At 35.1% G+C, this 15,104-nt stretch overlaps 1 protein-coding gene across 2 annotated transcripts in view; it reads right to left on the bottom strand.

The window, feature by feature from the left end:
* The window catches only part of LOC100192394 (alpha-macroglobulin), a 48,781-nt gene extending 34,651 nt beyond the window's left edge, over nt 1-14,130 (bottom strand). The window contains exons 1-11 of one of the 2 annotated variants that reach the window (XM_063237570.1): nt 13,947-14,130; nt 11,796-11,979; nt 10,357-10,516; nt 10,153-10,205; nt 9,444-9,464; nt 9,002-9,170; nt 8,484-8,568; nt 6,829-6,949; nt 5,840-5,954; nt 5,572-5,681; nt 2,729-2,890 (exon numbers count right to left, since the gene is read on the bottom strand). In XM_063237570.1, the coding sequence (XP_063093640.1) occupies nt 2,729-2,890; nt 5,572-5,681; nt 5,840-5,954; nt 6,829-6,949; nt 8,484-8,568; nt 9,002-9,170; nt 9,444-9,464; nt 10,153-10,205; nt 10,357-10,516; nt 11,796-11,979; nt 13,947-14,032 (1,266 nt within the window). In that variant the 5' untranslated portion in view covers nt 14,033-14,130. 2 annotated transcript variants of the gene reach the window in all.
* Between the last annotated feature and the right edge of the window lie 974 nt (nt 14,131-15,104).

The raw sequence follows: 15,104 nt of genomic DNA, 5'->3' as shown, positions 1-15,104 counted from the left end.
TAGCTTTTTCCAAGCTTCTCCTACTCTCATGCAAGTTCACAAATAACCTGAGTGAATCTTCATGTAAAAACACTTTGTTCCAACCACAATGTTATATTCTAGTGATAATATGATCATTAAAGAGGGGGAATATTTAAAAGTAATATTTTCATTGTCAGGGATAGTACAGTCCTGGCACAAGGGAAGCATTTAAGATACTTCTTGTTTAACGAATGAGTAAACATTTCACTTTATTAGAGGCTTTCCTTCCACTTACTTAAAGCCAAATCTATAAAATACATTACTTATCCATTTTTATGTACACGGAGTAGAGGATTCCCATTTCTATGAGTATTCAATACTCATTTTGTATCTGTATAACTATAAACATATATTTATATCTCTATTGGTGAATAGATTATATGATTTACTGAAAATGTTGTATGCATAGAAACAGGCCATTTATTCTAAAATAGCAGTACAAGAACAGTAAGACAGTTCATGAAGTACTTCTGAAACTAAACACTAATCTGGAATAAAGGGATTTACAGTAGAATTATGTAATTATTAAAGGAAATCTACTGAATGCTTAACTTGTACTATTTAATCTTCACATCTACCCTACATATTGGCTAGGTACTCATATTTTACTCTTTTTAGAGGTAAAGAATCAAAGCATAGAGGTTTATCTAGTTATTTTCCTTTAATGTAGAATTGAGTCAATACATTTTTATTGTTTATTTGATTTTAATTCTGAACCCAATTTTTAAAAAATATAGTTAAAAATCACACAGCATAATTACCATCTTCATAATTTTTTAGTGTACATATCTATAGAGTTAAGTATATCTGTTGTGTAATGCATCTCCAGAACTTTGCATCTTGTGTAATGAAAACTTTGTATTCAGTAAACAGCCCCTCTGCCAAGCTCCTGACAATGACTATTCATTTCATCTTTTCTTTCTTTCTTTCTTTCTTTCTTTCTTTCTTTCTTTCTTTCTTTCTTTCTTTCTTTCTTCCTTCCTTCCTTCCTTCCTTCCTTCCTTCTTTTCTTTCTTTCTTTCTTTCTTTCTTTGTTTCTTCCTTCCTTCCTTCCTTCCTTCCTTCCTTCCTTCCTTCCTTCCTTCCTTCCTCTCTCTCTCTCTCTCTCTCTCTCTCTCTCTGTCTCTCTTTCTCTCCCTCTCTCTTTTTGGACATAGTCTCACTATATAATTCAGTCTGACCTTGAACTCACTATGTAGTCCAGGCTGGCCTTGAACTTATAGTGATCCTCCTGCATCAGCCTCCCGAATTCTGGGGTTATGTCATTCCATTTTCTATTTCTGCGATTTTGACTACTTTAGAACCACGAACCCTTAACCACTAATTTATTTTCTATAGGTTTACTTATTCTAGGTATTTTATTTATAATGGAATCACATACACATAACCTTAGTGTTTACCCAAATCATCTTATAGCTATGCTTTTATGAAAAAAGTTTGAATAAGAATAGATATAAAATTATTTACACCATAATTAAAAAGTAACTTATTATAAGTGGAATCATATGGCATTTGCTTGTGACTGCTTTATTTCCCTTAGCATGATGGCTTCAAAATTTATCTATCTTGTATCATGTGATGGTATTTCCTTCCAAGGTTGGATAATAGTTTCTTGCACATATATTGAAACATTTTTTGTTTATCCATTCATATTGATGATGATTGATGTTGATGATTGCATTGATGATTATCTTGGTAGTTTCTACTTCTGAGTTACTAAAACAAGTTGCTATGAACATTTGTGTGCAAATATCTCCTTGAGAGTGTGCTTTTAATTTCTGTTTTTGAAGCTTAAATTAATTTAAAAGTTTTAACTGATACATAAATACATAAAATTATGCACATTTATGGGTAGCATGTTGTTATGGTTGATACACTGTGTCAACCTGAGAAGTTTGGAAGTTTGACTGAGAGATTCAGGAGGGAGCCATGGTTCTTACTCTGTAAATACCCTCACCCTGTGCAAAAGAGGGCAAGATTTTGTGAATGCTACACCCATTCTAAAGTGGGTAGTGGCCTGTGTACAATATAAGGGAGGAGAAGAAGCCTGGTTTCCCCGCTTTTCACTCTGGCTGCTGCCTTGAAGTGTTGCTCTTGTGCCATGCTACCCTGCCTTGGAGCCAGCTGATTATCGACTGAAACCTCTATAAAAAATGAGCTAAATAAACCTTCCCTTTCTTCATTTTGGGTGTCAGGTGTTTTGTCCTAGCAAGGAGAGAAAAGTAATTGAGATATATGTGATGTCCTGATACCTCTCTGTATTGTGTAATATTTAAATCAGGTTTCACATATTTACCTCTTACATTACAATTTTTTTGGTAAAAATATTAAAAATCCTTTATTTCAGCTTTAAAAAATACATTCTTGTTACTTAGACTCACCTTTCTCTGTAACAGGATGATCACTAGTGTATACTTAGAAGTAAAACTGGTGGATTACATGGCAATACTGCTTTATCAGTTTTTGAGTAACTACCATACTATTTTCCATTAGTGTCATTTCCACTAATGTCAACAGAGTGGAACTGACACACCTAAGTACCCTATAGTGTCTCCTTTTCATAAACTTGAAAAATTGACTTCAAATTGGTTTCTAATTTCTATTTTTTCCTGCCCATAGGAATAAACATAACTTGGAACTTTCTCTTTTTTTAGCTTACAACTTTATTTTCAAGGATATTTGATTGGTAGCTTCTTCTCGAACTCACCTGGATATTCAAGGAGGTGCCGATCATGTTGGTGGTGTTGATGGAGAACTGTACCAGGCCGTTCTCATCCGTGGTAGCATTGGAGTGGTAGTTAGCTTCAGAGGCTGTGATAGTGATCATTTTATGTGGCATAGGGACATTTTTCCCATCCACTAGGCGCACCTGAAGATTAAAAACTGTGGATCAATTCTATGGGTAATAACTAAGAGGCACCAATCATAATCATTTCATTAGAATGATCATTTGAGTATCTCCTATCTGTTATACACAGTTCCAAACACTGAAGATACAGCAGGGGATAATAAAAGGTTCTTTGCATCACAGAGCTTACAGTCCGGTGCAAGAGATAGATGCTAAACAAGCATAGAAATATACTTATATAGTAGTAATCCTATGGAAAAAAAGAAAATACTATACAGGGATAGAATGGAAGGGTAATAATAGGGGTGATCTATTGTGATGATTGAATTCAGCAGATGAATAATTCAGTTCATATTGTAAAACTGGTGATTTTTAAATTATGGACTATTTTTTGAAATTTAAAACAATTTTTCCATTAACACATAGTATGTTATTTCAATACATGTATATAATATATATAATGGCCAGATCAGGATAACTTGCTATCATTTCTTTGTGTTGGAAACTGGATCAGTATTCATAGTTGATTTATCAAATCTACATTTGTCAATGAAATATTTAACCCAAATGCAAAGATAAAAATAGTCATAAAATTCTGATTCTTTGTCTTCTTTGCCTTATGACAAATGTTACAGTTAATTAGCACCAATAAATTATAAACAAATATATGTCTGAGAAACTAAAAAATATATTACATTTTTATTTTGAGAAATAGCCAAAGTTGCTCAATATGTTTTGCTATCACAACATAATCAAACTTTCTGGGATATGCTTTATTTTTTTTTGTCTTTTTTGTTTTTTTATCGGTACCAGGGATTGAACTCACAACCGCCTGCTTACAAGGCAGGTGCTTATGCTGCTGAGCTAAATCCCCAGCCCTGATATACTTCATTTTGTTGAGTACAGACCTTGTGTCTAATTTTTCTTATTGTGATCCTAGAAATTGAACCCAGGCATCCTCAGGCATCCCCTACTCCTGGTTCTATTTTTTATTTTGAGGCAGGGTCTGGGTGAATCACTAAGTTGTGCAGGCTGGGTTTGACCTTGAAATCCTCTTGCCTCAGTCTCCCAGTGTACTGGTATCACAAGTGTACATCCCGCACCTGGCTCCTTTAAAGCTTCTAGAGCTGAAACTCCATTGAGAACACGAAAGGTGATAGTTACACACAAGATACATACAACTGTCTTTTCAGACTTCTGGAGTCAGAAAGGACTCTTGGCCCTTTTGCTTATAATAGAAAAATGGCAATAGAAATAAATGTTTTGTGTTTATAAATGTAAAATCTGGAAACCTTAGATGGTATTTTATTCCTATTATTGCACTTCTAAAAAAACTTATAAAATTAATATGATTATACTTATAGTGTAACTGGTTACCATGGATTTTGAGATTCTTGATAGAAAGTCATAAAAACCAGATGTATATATAATATAGATACAAATGAAGAGCTAAATAGAGGAGAGATAAGTAGAAAGTAAGAAGTTCAAATACATTCTGTTTTAAAAATATTCAATATAAATGCTAATTCGTTTCATTCATGCTAATATTTTATCTTAGTTCACAAAAGAAAGTTTGTGTTATATTTTTTTTGGTAAGAATCTTTTTGGTTTATGTCTTGTCCCGAGTAACTGCTTGGAGGATAATGATACACAGTACAATAACTATTGTTATTCTGTTATTAATTGGTTATGAAAATTGGTTTTATTTTTCCATAAAAATTGGAAATTGCCTGACTATAACTATGACAGGGAGATGGGAGGATATCACATAATGTTGTTGTTTGAAAGTAAAAAAGAAAAATCTTCATAATTTTGATAGAGCTTTAGAAGAATTTCATATGCAAATTTAAAGTGAATAGATCAGAAGCCAACTAGCCAGCTTTTTTGGCAAGCCATGCAAATCATGTGGCTTCCAGGAAGAGAAAAGTCAGCACTTCCTGACAATTGGCCATGCTGGGACTGGGTGGATCCAACCAGGAACCAACCAGCCAGCCTTTCTGGTAAGCTGTGCAATCCACATGGCTTCCAGGAAGAGAAAAATCAAAGCCTCCCGTGAGCCTACCGGTGCATGGGCTGAGAACCACTGCTCCCACCCATAAGCAACTTACTGGTTCAGAGGAGAGGCTGAATTGATAACAACTAAGTACATAAAACAACTAAATGTTTGTATTGTCTGGTTGATTTTACAGGCCTGGGGCCAGCAGTCTAAGCATCTCTTGGGAGGATGACAATATGCAGTATAGCATATATGGGGCATTTCCTTCTATCTTGTCTTTGAAATACAATATTATTCTCAGTGTTTTGGTTTGTTCTGATTATTTTGTTTTATTCAATATTCTGTTTTGATTGGTTTTATTCTGTTTTGTTTTGATTTGAAGGACTGGACAAGTATTGTGAAGATAAGATATACTATGGTAGCTATCGTTGTTTTCCTAGTATCCTGCTTTGAAGTTCTGTACCAGTTTTTTTTTTTTTTTTTGATTGGCTTTGTTCTGTTCTGTTTTGTTGGATTTTACTATCTTTAAAATAAAAAAATTAAAAAATAAAGTGAATAGGTCTATTTTTATGTGGTTTTACCTTTTTGGTTATATTTTCTACCTCTTTTATATTAATGACTAATAAGTACTAGGCATAATTTTAGCAGAAACTGTGTCTATGGTACAAATTAGGTAAGTCTGGGTTTTACTACAGTCAGATCTCACCTGCCCAAAGAAGGGAACTCCTGGTCTAACATATGAATCCACTTTCACAAAGGAGAGTTTGGTTATAGTTGCTGTGATTTCACTGAATCCTGTCCCAGTCAACTGCACCCCTACAAACGACGAAGAAGAAGGAAAATAATCAGTTCATTTCTGGGAGAATAATATTCAGGAGCCTCTTATCCTACTTCCTTCCTTACAATTCCTAATTTGGCTAGTGAAATAAGTTAATATCCATTTTTCCTTCTCCTATACCCCATTGGACACAAACCTGTCCCTTCCTCTCGGATCTTGGCTTCCACTCGGAGTCGCATTTCATATTCTTTCCTCCTTAGCTGGAAGTCATTGGTTTTCACTTGCTGAATGAAGCAGCCTTGGCTGTTTAGCTAAGGGGATCATAAAGTACAAAGACATGACATGTGTCATATTGAACAGATCTGTGTTCAGTTAATGTGTGGTCAACAGATTTTGGGGGCAAAAGTATAATTTAGACATTTTTTATGATGAGGCCATAGAATATACTGTCTAGAAACTAACTATTATTACTTGGCAAAACTATGTCTTATGTATAAGTTCATAGTATCTGAAATGTCCTGGATAGAATGAGATGGAATGCTGTGTATGTTTTTTTTTTTTTTTTTTTTTTTTTTGTCTTTTTCGTTTTTATCGGTACCAGGGATCGAACTCACGACTGCCTGCTTACAAGGCAGGCGCTTATGCCGCTGAGCTAAATCCCCAGCCCCGCTGTGTATGTTTTGAGTAATCTTAGTATAGTGGGCAGATAACTCTTCACAAAGCTTGGGGCCCCTTGCCAAATAGATGGTTGTGGCAGGGACCTGGCTGCTCTTTGAGGACTTCCTCACCTCTCTGGCCTCTAGATGGAGCCATGAGCCTGCCTCTTGTTCACAGAAAGAGAAATGACTGACGCCTTTCCCAGCTAAAGCAATTAAAAAAAAAAAAATATATATATATATATACATACATACATACATACATACATGTATGTATCCTGTTTTCTTTGTGGAAGTAGATACCCATAGAGGCTTTGGATGGCTCACCCTCTGTTATTCTGGAGCACCAACAGAGAGTAATTAGAAGAAAATAATTCCTGTGGTGGTGAGTTACTGTTTTGAAAACAAGCCTAGTAAGTATGGAATTCTCTTCCAGGTTACCCTTTCCTGACTTGGCACCACAGCGTGTCTCATGCTGGATAATACTCCATTTATTCTTAGTACCTGGAAGGCCGAGTTCTCAACCTACCTGTTGATTGTATTTCTTACAGAAAGCCCTTGACTCTTCACTGAGGCATGCGGAAGGATTATTATAATTTCTGCAAATGCTCATAGTTATGTTTCCTGGGACAGGCTTTCCATATGTGTATCTGTCAGGAGAACATTGCCAAATGAATAAAAACAGATAGAGGACCACTCTACTTTTTATTTATCTCCAGTTTCCTTTGGCTCTACATATTTATTCTTTGCACTTTGCTCTGATTTCTGCAGTAATCAATATTAAGGACAAGCAAACTGAACAACGAGCCCCTCCTTTTTAAAGAAAATCTCCATATCTACTCTTTGTACTTTGCTCTGATTTCTGCATGACTTACTCAATATTTAGGGCAAACAAACTGAACAATGATTTTTTTTTTAGCAACCCGCCAGTGCAGCATGCTACGATTTACTATATTTTTCTTTTTTCATATCGCTGTCCTTCAGATTTTTATTTGGATATCATTTTAAACGTGCCTCTTTTTTAAACTACAAAAGCTATTTAAAAAAAAGCCAACACCAGTAAAAACAAACAAAATAAAGATGAAAGGATAGACAAACACTTTTTATGACCCTGTGCCCAAACTATTAATGTAATGGTATTTTCTCAATAGAAATCTCTATTTATATTTTGTTTACATTTTTTTACTTTTTTAATTTTAAAGAAAGAAAAAAAGCAAAGAAACAGTTTCAAAATAGGTTAGGAGGACAGTTTTGTTTACATTTTATAAAAACGGGATTGTGCTACAAATATGTGATGAATGAATGTGTTTTCAGGGCATTTGACTTCTTCCCTATTTGAAATGTCCTTTGTACTCTAATTTCAAGAGCTCACCAGTTAGGTGGGGTTGGGAAGCTGGTGGCCATTTCTGTGAAATAATACTTGGCAGGAGCCTGACAAGTAGCAGCTGCATTCCTGCTACTAAAGACCATACATGGTCTTTAGGAAGGACAGGGTTTCTTGCTTTGCCTGTTCTTTCTGCTAGCATTACTCTGGGACTACAGGGATGGGGTCCAAGATGCTGGGACCATGAGTTATTGAGTGGAAAGGATCATCTCAAGAGGTCATGCTCTCAGTTTCCTGGGTAAAAATGGCAGTGCCCAAAGATATGTGGCATGCTTTATGAGGACTGATGAGTTAGGTGATACTTTGGGTATACATTTATCTCTAAAAATCATGAATCCAAGCTATTTTTCTACTATGGTTAGAAGTTCAGGTAAATAATCTGTTGATAGTTGATTTTTTTCTATAACCATATGTCAATTATCTCATTAATATATGTTTTGTTATTTCTAGTTAAGGGAAAGCCATTAATCTCTAGCATAATTTATATTCTCTCTGTGTGTAGCTCTGTTGCTTTAAGAGTTAATCTTAGCACTAGCAGTACAGCCTCTGTAGAAATAGTTCTCTATCCCTCCTTAGACATAGTAATGCTGATACATAAATCAAGGAAAATGAAAATGAAAAAGCAACAGAATAGAGATGGGAATTCTCCCCCAAATACTTAAAGTATTTGTGTTGTCAAATATTTCAAATTGGAGTCCCCTTTAAATATTTTCCCATGAAAGACTAATAAAAATAAAAGCTGCAAAAAAAAAAAAAAAAAAAAAAAAAAAAAAAAAAAAGAAAGAAAGAAGTCAACTTACCGGCCACACACTGACACAGTAAACTCTTGTTCTAGAATAGTGATTTTCTTTGGCATGGACACTTGTACTTCAAATTTGGGGAGAACTGTGGGTTGTGATAAAGAATTGGTGATTGGTGACTGTTTCTCAACTTTTGGGACATTAATATTTTCCAGTTCTCTAGGAATATTTCAGGACTTTGAAAAGGCTCCTCTATTGTTCAGTATATCTGTTTGTTTTTCTCAAAATGAAGAGTTTCGTTGAGGGACCAAACTGATCCCTGATAAATAATGAAATGGTCCCTAAAATAAGCATATCTTATATTTTTTGATGCTAAAAATTGCCACAGAATATCCAAGTTATAGGAAGTCTTCTATGCAAATCATTGATGTCTTTCTTCATTGGACATAAAGTCTAATTAGTTTTACTCTAAATCCAATCTCACCCATAGGAAATGAAAAAACTAAATCAACTCAAGTTCTAGACTTTAGAAGTTCAGATATGAAGAAGAATGTCCTATGATTTTCCATGATCCATACCAAATTCCTCCACAGTGAAGGAGTGGTGCATCCTTCCACCTGATTCCTTGTGCACCACCACTGAGTAGGAGCCCAGAAGAGGCTCTGACGAGAGGGGAAAGGAGAGCTGTGTGAGGCCACGCTCTAACTTGAGATTCTGCCACTGCATGACGCGGTTTCCTTTGGGGTCCTACAGATAGATTAATTGTGATTTACACAAATACAAAGAACATCGGAGACAATAAAAAAAAAACTCATGGAAATTCCTAGTCATCTATAAAGAGAACAATTTGGGGTGGTGAGGGACAAGGAACAGAAAAACATGGTCATGTAGCTCTAAGTGAGTTTGGAGCTTTGACCCTCAGTGACATGTTTCTGGGACAATCCAAGTACTTCTTAAACAAAAATATCTCCCTGAAGTTTATTACATTCTTTTAATTATGGAATATTTCACATTGCTTACCTGAATGAATATTAGTGGAAACTGAAAGAAGAAAAAAAGAGGAGTTTATAATTGTTATCAAATATTCCCAACTCAGATTAAGTAGAACAGCTCTCCATACATGTAGAATAACTCTTTCTCTAATAAACATTTCAGGTTAAACTTTACATAACTTAGAATTAATCCAATTCAAGATGTTAAGAGGTCCATCAACAGCAAATATATGTATGTACTGCTATGAAAAATGAGTTTTACTGACAACACTCAAGTGCTTGTAATTCCCAGTGAACAATATTCCTTTGCTCTGCAATTTTGTAGACTGAGAAATAAACACCTATGAAAGTGGAAGTAATTATGTTTGGATCCAATTATAAATTTGGGTCACAGACTAATTGACTAGTTCTAAAAATGAGTACAAGTAGGAGTGGCTCCCCAACAGTAATATTCATTGCATACAGACTGTGTACTGTGTATCATTCAAAAAGCTGAGAATATAATAATATACAAAAGAATGATAGGTCTGTTCTCATGGAGCTTACATTCCAACAGGGGTGGACAGAAAAGAAAAAGAACTTTATCTTTCTCTGTCTCATATGTATGTATGTATGTATGTATGTATTTATGTATGTGTCTATCTATCCACCTATCTGTCTTAGGGTGGTAAGTGCTAAGAAGGAAAACAAAGCCAATTTATATGAAAATATTACTCTTATATAAATAGGAAACTCACCAACTCATTTAGGGGGCGAAAGTTTTCATCCAATGAGACAACACGAGCTTTCACTGAAATGAGAATATTTTCCATGAGGCCACCAAACTTGAGAAGGCCTTTGGTAAACTATTAGGGAACTAGGTTTATAGGGACTTTGATCAAAGGAGTCTCAAGGAAGAAAGAGGTTTTGTTTTCAATGTCCTTACTGCAGACTTGTCATACCTGTCTGCCCTGGCTTATAGATGGGTTTGTCTGTCTGGACAAAAACCAGACTGTCTTTGCTTTTAACCAACACCGTTTTCCGACTCCTGAATCCATGAGTTGGTCCTTCCACTTCAACAGTGAGGAACATAACCGCCTCAGGGTATGGAGACTGGGGCACCTGAAATAAAGAAGAGATCCTGAGGACCTGTTCAGCCTTCAGTTCTCCTCCCTTATGCCTGTTTCTTTCCTCTCTTGAGATGGTGCCCTTTTTACCTAATCTCACTGCCTCATTCTTAATTGGGAAACTTGGGGGCAAACAGTGATCACTTTTGCATTTTTACCAAAGGGAAGACAGAACACAAGGAGGAAAAAATACATTAGTAATAGAGGTTATAACTGAGAACCACATCTTCACTTACGTAGCTCAGACAATACAGTCTGGATTCATTTACCTCAAGAGCTCTGCCAGGTTGATTCCATGTGATAAAAGGGTATGGTAGAAACGTGTCTTAAGCTTATGAAAAACTATCTTATGGGCACTAAGTTGTAAGTCCTCTGTATACACAGCTCTGAAGAGAAATTGGACATCTGCCCAGGATAATTTCTTTTTTCTTTGTCTTTTTGAGACAGGGTCTCTCTATGCAGTTGAGGCAGGCATTGACCTCACTTTGTAGCCTAAGATGGTCTCGAACTCGCAATGATCCTCTTGCCTCAGCCTCCTGAGTGCTGGGCAAGGCACCACGCCTGGCCTGTCAGTCCACCACTCATGGTGAGCCTTGACCTAGTCTATTTTATAATTTATTTTTATTTTAAGAAGTCTCATTTTTATTGTATCTAATGTTTTTTTCCGGACTAATAGACTTCTTCTCTTTGCTCATTAGGTTAATGATCAGTAAATATTTGTCTCTCTTGGGTGGGAATTTTTCTACTGCTTTTTGATTTCTATACTTAGTCGCTACATTTAGATTCTTAACAACTTTCTCTAACCCTAATCATAACCGTAACCTTAAGCCTTTTACTAAGTAGAAATTTCTCTTTTGATTTTTATGCTTTACATGCTTTTATGAATCACTGTTACTTTTTTTAACAGATCTCTCTTTTAAATATATATGTATACACACATATATAAAATATGTAATATATGTGGAAATACAAACTTAATATTAACTTCTTTTAGACATAATGTGACCATAAATTTGTATTAAATATTTTTAATGATTATTTTCAAAATTACTATTATACTACTGATCAAGACAATAAATTTGTATTAAATATTTTTAATGATTATTTTCAAAATTACTATTATACTACTGATCAAGACAAAGTAAATATATTAATGATCCATACATACTAGGGATCACATTAAAATATTCTTGAAGCTCATATTTAATGACAGTTCTAGATCCCTAGACCTGATCTGTAGAAGTGAACATATGGAGTCAAACAGCCATACTCACAGTGAAGGCGACACATTGGAATAAATCCTTCTCTGCCACCATGTTCATGAAGAGACTTCCGTTTTCCCTAATAGTATCCAAGGAAGCCTTTACAGTCACTGTCTCATTCAGTTGAGTCAGAAGGAGGCAGATTTTTTCAGGGGTTCCAGAGTGGAGCAGGGAGGGCACCAACACCATATATTGTCTGAGGATGAAGATTTCGAGTTAGAGGAGAGAGAGGAAGGGAGACATTGCTATTGATACTACCTTCCATCACAAATGCTTCACCAAGAGAAGTCACACTGAGGAGAGTGAAACTGCCGCTGAATGGCATATGTAAGGATCATTTCCTCTTTTTGTCACATGCCATGGCAGTGAACAAGAGGCTCACTTTGCAGATATAATTCACTTTAAGGAGCCACAATAAGTGAGCACCTGAATTAGAATAAAGTATGTTAATTATATTCACTTACATTGTAAGTCTACTATACGTTAAGATTGCAGTAAAAAGCAAGCAGAGTCTTAGGCTGGTGGGCACCAGGAAAACTGAATCATAGAACTTTTATTAAGTATATTTGTGTGTGCTCAACAACCTGTGGCAATTATATAGCTATCACTTGCTTCCTCTTTGTAAATATGGAATCTGAGACTAAAGGAAAGTGAGGCATTAGTTTAGTCTTAGTTGTGGTAACGAAGTCTGTGTGTTACCCAGCATTGTATGTTTGAATCTGAAATACTTGCTTTTCAATTCATGGCCATAGAAAAGTTTAATCAAAAATTGCCTTCTTGTGATTGAGTTTGAGACTTGGTAACTTATGAGTAGGACAGAGACTTCTTAATACCCTGACACATAATTGAAGATGGCCCTGAAGTTTTCAAATATTTTTGAACAAAACGCCTAAAATAATTGTTTAACACCATGCACCTCTTACATCTTTTCAAGTAAAAATGCATTTTTCACAATTTTAAGTAATAGTACAAGATATATTTTAGATTATGACATATTATTTTGTAATCTTGCCATAGAATCTTAAATATTATAGAGATAAGATTCCCAATAGCACCTATTCAAAAACACACCAAAAATTATTTTGTCATGATCAAAGATTTAACATTTTCCCCCTTTTCTTCCTTGAATTTGAATTTCCATGGTGCTTACTAAGACATTTCTCTTTTGATTTTTATGCTTTAAACTCTTTTATGGATTGCTTTTACTTTTTATTAATAAATCTCTACCTATATAGGTATAATATGTAATATTATATGTGAAATATAAGTTTAATATTAACTCTTCTTTTAAATATAATGTGACAATAGTTTGCAAATATTAAATATTCTTTAGGTTATTTTCAAAATTATTATTATAATGTTGATCAAAACAGATATATTAATGACCCATATATATTAGGTATAAAATCAAAATATTCTTGAAGCACATATTTAATGAGAATGACAATCTGTTCCCTTCTCCCTCAGGGCATTTATCTATATAAGGATGGATATTATTCATTGTTAGAATTAAACAAAGTCTAACATTAACATTGTCATTATTATTAGCTTTTGTAGATGTAAGTGCTAAGAATTATTTCTATAAAAGAAGTAAATGGCAGTTAGAAATGCTGTTTTCCTGTCACCACTTTTTACTTAAATGTTTCAAAGCATTCAGTATTGGATTTGAAAAATTACTGATGGTCAACACCAACATTTCAGATTCTTTTTTATTTGGTACCCTAGTGATGGATTACTTAATTCCATGGTAAGATCTAGTTGAGGGAGAGGTTTGACTTCATTTTACAAAATAGAATATGGAGAATTATGAAAAAGAAGGCAATATAAGATAAAACATGCAATCTCATTGGATCTAGAGAAACCTGAGGATCTGAAAATTGATTAGCTTAAAAAAGCATTGATTTCTGATGCCCCTGAGAAAAGCTTTACCTATCACCAAGGAAATTTGAAATTTAGAAGTACAGAGATCCAAAGAGTTTGAGAGAAATTCCTACGACTAAGTGAAGAAAGAATAAACAAGATTTACAAAATCTCACAGTTGGAAGCAACTTTAGAAATACGAAGATGACAAATTCATAGAAAGGCAAATGAATGATATTAGAGAATCTGAACTACAGGAAAGGATTCTTTAAGTTCAGGCTCCATGGCTTGTGTGGAACTCACGGTTTTCCAGAGATGGAGGCATCTGCAGCCAGGAGAATTAGGAGGAGGAGAACAGGATTTGGATGGAGAAGTTTCTTATTCCCCATGTTTCAGAGTCTGTCCTGTACCTCACTCCCTACAATCTATCTGGTCTTAGTTTTCCCCAGCAACTGAGCTTTATGCTCCCCTCTGTGCAAACAGGAAGTTCCACTCCCACAAGTTCTCTAAACAAAGCTGAGGTCTCTGGACCTTCTCTGAAAGGGTCATTGATGGCCTAATTGTGGTCAAGGTTAATTCCTGGCCGGCTAACCAGAATTCCTGGAGGGATAAATCGTATTCCCGTTAGTGCTCCCTTTTTCTGGGATTTTACAGTGAGGCATCTAATCAGCTTTTTAACCTCTTTTCTTTCTCATCCCCATAAACCTTCCACAGTGCCTGTATGGCTCTTGTCATATTTCTGGTATGAGTAACTGTCAGGATAAGCTACACTTTAAACAACACTAGTTAGGTCAAAAGGTATTTCATTTCAAGCCGATGTGTCTGCAAATTCACCAGCAGAGATGTCAGCCTTAATTAATGGCTGAGTTTCAGAATTCAGTAGTCCTCTGTGGAAATGCTGCTGGATCCAGCTAGCCAGCTTTGACCTTGTGGATATTTACTGAATTGCAGACCAAGAGGCAGGCTGTGGGAAAGTAATAATAGGAAATAGTTCCCTGCTTTAGCATGTGAAAAGATGGAAGGAGAAATAATAGGACTTCAAAAATGTTTTGACCTATTATTCCTCAAGATCTCAACTATCATCCACTATACAAATTTCCTTCCTGCCTTCTAAGTGTGATACTTCTTTCCCATTTATAAGGCATATAAGCAATTTCATTAATTCATCCATCCATCTATTCATGCAATATTTTGTTATTTTTAATTTATTGATGCTGCTAGGATTACACATCATGCAAGATTCTAGACATAAAATGGTCGAATAAGTAGAAATGGGTATTCACTAAAAGGTCATGGGAATATTATGGGAATAAAAACAGGCAATATGCCCCAAATACCACAAATAATCAGAGGTCATTATTGGAGAAGTTCAGGACTCTGAGAGCAAAAAAGGGCCCCTTTTTGAGTTTGAGCAGTGACTAGCTAGAGGAAGAGAACATGAAGGAAACATTCTGAGCCTAG

The sequence above is a fragment of the Cavia porcellus genome, unplaced genomic scaffold (assembly GCF_034190915.1).
Source record: "Cavia porcellus strain 051 isolate PalLab524CR breed Dunkin Hartley unplaced genomic scaffold, mCavPor4.1 scaffold_27, whole genome shotgun sequence".
Lineage (NCBI taxonomy): Eukaryota > Metazoa > Chordata > Mammalia > Rodentia > Caviidae > Cavia > Cavia porcellus.
This window is presented reverse-complemented; position numbering and strand designations above follow the sequence as displayed.